At 44.6% G+C, this 6,028-nt stretch overlaps 3 protein-coding genes across 3 annotated transcripts; 1 reads left to right on the top strand and 2 right to left on the bottom strand.

Annotated features, from left to right (window-relative positions):
- Positions 1-666: 666 nt before the first annotated feature.
- Positions 667-1,099, bottom strand: LOC119562882. Its single transcript, XM_037875996.1, has 2 exons — positions 933-1,099; positions 667-859 (listed from the first exon to the last, which is right to left on the bottom strand). Exons 1-2 carry the CDS (start codon positions 1,062-1,064, stop codon positions 734-736), a joined length of 258 nt encoding a protein of 85 aa, XP_037731924.1. The 5' UTR covers positions 1,065-1,099; the 3' UTR covers positions 667-733.
- Positions 1,100-2,067: 968 nt separating this feature from the next.
- LOC119563383 (phenoloxidase-activating factor 2) lies at positions 2,068-3,526 on the top strand. Its single transcript, XM_037876735.1, has 4 exons — positions 2,068-2,249; positions 2,315-2,520; positions 2,582-2,838; positions 2,895-3,526. The coding sequence occupies exons 1-4, from the start codon at positions 2,075-2,077 to the stop codon at positions 3,481-3,483; spliced, it is 1,227 nt and encodes a 408-aa protein (XP_037732663.1). The 5' UTR covers positions 2,068-2,074; the 3' UTR covers positions 3,484-3,526.
- A 305-nt stretch (positions 3,527-3,831) lies between these two features.
- Positions 3,832-5,508, bottom strand: LOC119563382. The gene is made up of 4 exons (XM_037876734.1): positions 4,914-5,508; positions 4,586-4,861; positions 4,343-4,528; positions 3,832-4,266 (listed from the first exon to the last, which is right to left on the bottom strand). Exons 1-4 carry the CDS (start codon positions 5,418-5,420, stop codon positions 3,910-3,912), a joined length of 1,326 nt encoding a protein of 441 aa, XP_037732662.1. The 5' UTR covers positions 5,421-5,508; the 3' UTR covers positions 3,832-3,909.
- Between the last annotated feature and the right edge of the window lie 520 nt (positions 5,509-6,028).

The following is a 6,028-nucleotide window of genomic DNA, read 5'->3' as shown; positions in this document are numbered from 1 at the left end:
TGGCACGTGTTAGTTGACAAAAACCAAATTCACATTAAATAAATGAATCTCATTGTTAGAGATGCAAATATGTTAGTGGTATGAGTATTTTATTTTTTTAAAGTAGGATTTAATAATGGAAGACCTCCAGTGTTCTTTAAATATGAACAGGGTTCGATTAACGAATAAAAACTTTAGTTAAATTATACACTTTCGAGTTTAGCATTAAAAAAATACCAAAGTAATGGCAAAAGAAATTTGATCATAGCTCTTTGCTAAAGCAATTGGGTAATTTACACACAGGATTTATATTCCCTTTAGTGTTGTAGTCAAATTACAAGTTTGTAACTTTTTCTTATCAATAAGTTTAATAACTAGAAATGTCAGGAGGAAAAGGAGGCGCAGGAGGTGGCGGTGGAGGTGTAGGCGGAGGAGGTGGTGGGCGTGGTGGTGATGGAGGTGGAAAAAATGGCGGTCGTGGTGGAGCAGGAAAATCCGAAAACGAAGACGCAAAGCAAGGGGAAAATAAAAAAGACGAGAAAAATCCAAGGGATGGTAAGGACGGAGGATCTGGACGGGGTGGCGATGGAGGCGGCAAGGGAGGAGGTCGAGGAGGCGATGGAGGAGGCCAGAAGTCCAAAAACGGCGATGACAAAGAAACCAAAGATAAGAAATAAGAACGCCAACTCAATGATCGATAGACAAATATATTTAGAGCATACACAGTTGGCCCACAACATTACCAATTAAAATTCTAACTGAAAGGCCCAAAACGGCTCTCCATATTCTGGAATATGTACGAACAGCTTTGGTCATCGTAGGATGGCTCAATCTTATCGGCCGTAATGCTGGCCAAAATCAGGAACTTAGTTTCTGGGCTCTGGAAGTGAACAAGTGATAAGGTTATAAATAAATGGTACTACAATTAGGTTATCATATTGGCTTTTAGGTACCTCCTTGGGTTCGTTGTGCTTCCACAGATCGTTGGCCTCCAGATAGGTCTTCAGGAGGATGCGCCACTGCCAGTAGTTCTCCCGACCATGTAGCTTGGGAATGGCATGGAAATCCAGCTGCAGGTGACCCATTTCGTTCCACTGACTGATTAAAACTAAACGAGGTAACGTTAGTTAGCCGGCTGCACCCAATGACGAGTGATATGAAAGCTCGAGAGCTTTTCCTATCTGGGACTTAACATTCGCCCAGTTTAACAGCTCTAGTCGGGGATTTGGTGTTAGATCGAACGGAATGTTGTGGGGCGTGAATCATTAAACAAATTCTGGTGCCAAGTTGCTAACAGTTTTCGGGGTGGGAAAAAAGAGGAAATGCGACGACTGCTTTTCAAGCGGAAAGTGTCAAACATGAATCGCCTCCAAATTGTTTGCAATTAAACCATTAAGTTATTAGAATCAAATTTAATAGCTAAAAAATGTGGAGCAGCTAAAAAATTGTTTGTTAACAATGGAAACATTCAGCTGAATGAAATTATCGAGCCAGAGAGTTGTCAACACGGCGCATCTAGACTTAATTTATTTGGTACTTTACAGAAATACCCTTTTTTTCGGATTGGTACACGAATGAATTAATGTTTGCTTTAAGGTATTATTAGGTATTTTTACTACTTACTTAATATTTTATTTTTCTCATTCAATAACGTAGATTTAGAAGGTGATCCAAAAATCCAATTGTCTTAATATCAAGAACGTTTCTTCTCGAATTTAAAAATTGAGAACCTTTGGTCTTGACTTTTTCTGTTTTTAATTGTTTTAGGTATAAATATTCACGTGGTCATAAAAATATTCACTAACATACATTTTATCAACGTAATAAGAAAAACATATTAAGTTTTGAAAGAAATATTTAATTTTGAATAAAGTGTAAATATATTTCACATTTAAAAGAGTACTCCCACTTCGTAATGCAGCTGCTATTTCCCTAATTTGGTTTTTATGATTGCCTTTTTGTTGCTCTATGCAGCTCGGAAAATCCCTGGGCTGAGGAGGCCATTCGTCAAGTAATTTAATAGAGGGAGTTATGGGCAGGCCATAGCTATATAGCCCGTTGGGGCTTCGTCGTCTCGATTTAGTTGTCATTGGCTATGACTCAGTTCGGTCGGATGTGGTGGCTTCCACTGTTGCAGTGGCTGTTCATCGGAACAGGAATTAGTGTGCACGTTAAGGCTTGGAGCTTTGGGCCAGCGCAATCGAATGATAATCAGGATACGGGTAGAGTGCCTCAACCCAGCGATGTGGGAAGTACGGCCAACCACACGAGTAAGTGGCCCCTAACAGTCCTCTTGCCAAAAGTAGTTTTCTGCATTCAATCAGATTCCCATCAGTTCTAACCAGGCAGTTGATTGTGGGCACCTTGCTGCCACCTCAGGTTGCACCGGGCACCTGGCCACCTGTGCCCTCCATAGTGAATCCCGGAACCACCAGCTATTGCCAGTGCGTTCCACCCGGATCCTGTGCCAATCCCATACCCACCGCGGCCAGCGATGGCAGTGGTCAGCTGGACATCCGTATTGTCAATAATGGGGGATACGTAAGAAAACATAAAAGTGATGATGCAATATGTGGGTAATAATCATTATTTCCCTGCTCAGCCCTCTATTCCGAGCACCTCTGCCACCCTGACCTGCAGTTATGGACTTGTGGCCTGCTGCCAGGCGGGAAGCTATCAGTGTGGTCGCCGTTTTCCACCTCCACCCGGCTCCTCCACCGCAGGAGCGGGTCAGGCTAGTTTCGGGGCGTATCCTTGGCAGGCGGCACTGCTGACCACCGCGGATGTCTACCTGGGCGGTGGGGCACTCATAACCGCCCAACATGTCCTGACCGCCGCTCACAAGGTCTACAATCTGGCGTGAGTTGGGACTTTCTGCTCCCAGGATCATCTTAATTAACTTTCCTTTTTCTTAGGATCACCTCCTTTAAGGTTCGCCTGGGAGAATGGGATGCCAGCAGCACCAGCGAACCCATTCCCGCCCAGGATGTGTACATCTCCAATGTGTACGTGAATCCCTCGTTCAATCCCAACAACCTGCAGAACGACGTGGCCATCCTGAAGTTGTCCAGTGCCGTCTCCTTGACCAGCAAATCCACGGTGGGCACCGTTTGCCTACCCACCACCAGTTTTGTGGGTCAGAGATGTTGGGTGGCCGGTTGGGGCAAGAATGACTTTGGAGCCACTGGGGCCTACCAGGCCATTGAGAGGCAGGTGGACGTGCCCCTGATTCCCAATGCCAACTGCCAGGCGGCACTGCAGGCCACTCGGCTGGGCACCTCCTTCGTCCTCAGCCCCACCAGCTTCATTTGTGCCGGCGGCGAAGCTGGCAAGGATGCCTGCACCGGCGATGGAGGCTCTCCTCTGGTCTGCACCAGCAATGGGATTTGGTATGTGGTGGGTCTGGTGGCCTGGGGCATTGGCTGCGCCCAGGCTGGAGTTCCGGGAGTTTACGTGAATGTGGGTACCTATCTTCCCTGGATTCAGACCACGCTGACCCTGTAGAAACTAGTTTTTGTTACCAATAAAATTTATTATCTGTGTTAGATTCCTTAATACAAATAATGGGTGTGGAAAGAACTTGGAAAAGTTTTAGGTATGGTTTCATGCTTTTTTCTCAGTCAAAACTTATTTTATAATACTTTTAATATATTTTAAAAACTATTTTAAACTGCTAAAAAAATTTACCACGAAATATTAAATTGTTTATGTAAAATGTTCATAAAAGATTAGACTTTAAAAATTTCTGTACCACTTGTGCAACTTTTTTTTTTTTTTTTTAATGTTATTTATATTTTGGTGCTCAATAGATCACTATTGATTTGTAGGTATTTTTCCAAATAAAGTAGAAATGTACACCTTTTTGTACTGCATGTATAGCCATTTAGTGAACTAACAATTTATGTTATTAAGATATTGGCAAAAACGGGATTAATAACGCAATCCCAGGAGTTCGTAGAGCGGCACCTCTATTACGGATTCACTGGCACTAGACTCCTCGAAGTCGCCACTCTCCAGGAGATACTGCGGCCGCTCCAGTTCCGGATGGGCCAGATAGAAGTCGATGAGGGCCGTGGTGCTGCGCAGGTGGGTTATGCCCTTGAAGATCTTCTCGCGGGTCAGCAGCTCCTCCGGATAGACAGTCTTGATTGCGGTGTCACCCGATCGCTTCAGCCAGGGGCGATCCTTCAAGGGTACAGTGCGTCCAAAGGCACTCAGCAGGGGCTTCTGGTTCACCCGGGTGGCGTGATCGTTGATGTGCTTTTCGTATTTCAGCTCAATTGCCATCTATAATTGGGATACAACAATATATTTAGGTAAAATATTTTATAAAGAATTTTTAATTATTTCGGTCGGTACCCACATGTGGCTTGTTCCATTTATCGGCCACAGTTTGGGCTATGGCGTTAACCTCCTTGGGATCTGTCTTCACCGAGGCCAATAAAGTGCGATCGCCCTTAATGGAGAAGAGGTTCTTGACCTTCTCCGGAGTGAGGTTGCTCTCCAAAGTGCCAAAAGAGTTCAGCCACTCTACGAAGCGTTCCGCCGACTATGGGATATACGTTATAAAGATACATATATTGAGATGCTATTTATTTCCCCATACTGCATCCATGAGGTTCTCGGCCTGCTCGTCCAGCGTTACCATGGAGTAGTTCTGGCCGGGATGCTCGACTCGACTCTGCCAGCTGACCCTCTTGTCCCGCGGGGCGCAGAGGAACTTGGCATACCAACTGGTCTTGTCCACAACGCGATGGGTGTGACCCACTGGCTCATCCAGCTTCAGGTCGAACTTCTCGAACTCGTGCTCCATGCGCACAATATCCGAGTGTTCGCTCTCGTTGAAGTACTCCTCCACCTTCTTCCGGCCAATTTCGAGGAGCTAGAATATCCGAGGTCAATAAAGGTCTTGGAAAAAAGTTTTAAGTACCCACCACAGTGTCTTCCTCCTCCTCGCTCCTCTCAGAGCTCTCGGCACTCATGTAGTCCTCCGGGCGCACTTCCTGCATCTCATCCCGGATGTAGATGTCCTCGTCGGACTTGGAGTAGTCGTAGTTCTGAATGCGCTTCACCCTCTCCCGCAAGCGAGGTGGTAATACCAAGGAGTAGTCTATAACAGGAATGCGGGGCTGAAAGCGACAGGCGGCGGCGAACTCCACATCATCGATGGCCGCGTTCCAGTAATCCTTGCCCTTGAGGCCTTCGCGACTGGTCAGCTTGGAGAATCCGCTCATCCCGGTGCTTGAGGAGCGTTCCTTCTGCATCAGCTGCAGCTTCACCTCAGTCTTCTTCTCCTTAACTGGCTTTTGTCCCGGGTTCTGGCCCATGACGGAGTCCATTCGGGCGGAGCGAATCATCCGGTTGATCACCGGCCGATTGGACCGTGCCACAATCGTGTGGCGCACTGTGGACCCATAGGGATGGTCTCTGTTTCCGGACATGGCTAATACTGGGGGTATAACAAAAAATATATTTAACGCTGGAGTATTGGAATTTTTGTTCAGCTTGTTTGTTCGATACGAGTTCTATGACAACCAGAGCTTGTAGGTTAGTGTGGCATACTAGCAGTCGCTAATTTGCAAAACTTCAATGGATTTTTTTTAGAATTACGTTTCACAATTTGCACGATTTATCCCAAATAAAAAGATGTACCCATCTTCAAAAACTTTAAAATGGATCCAAAGAATAAGTTTAATATATGCAAGCAATTTACAGCTATTTCGCATAGACTAACATTTTTGTAATACCACTAGTGGGAGAAGTTTAAATCAATTATTTTTCTAATGATCTAAAATTTCTTATTGTCCAGACTCGATTGCTTATTTCTGATTTCTGACGTGATGATTTTTATTGAAATTAACAAACAACGTTTCTTTATTATTTTAGTATCTATGCTAGATTAATATTAAGTAACTTTAATAAGGATACATCCAGGCAAGATACGTTCGGAAAATAATTCATTAAATCAGATTTAATTTGAAAAATGAGTCACTTCTGGGATCCGCTTGCATTGCAGGGTTAAAGGTGCTAGGATCCTACTAGGGTTAAA

The sequence above is a fragment of the Drosophila subpulchrella genome, chromosome 3R (genome assembly GCF_014743375.2).
Source record: "Drosophila subpulchrella strain 33 F10 #4 breed RU33 chromosome 3R, RU_Dsub_v1.1 Primary Assembly, whole genome shotgun sequence".
Classification (NCBI taxonomy): domain Eukaryota; kingdom Metazoa; phylum Arthropoda; class Insecta; order Diptera; family Drosophilidae; genus Drosophila; species Drosophila subpulchrella.
The sequence above is the reverse complement of the archived record's forward strand: the minus strand, read 5'-3'. Positions and strand labels throughout refer to the sequence as shown.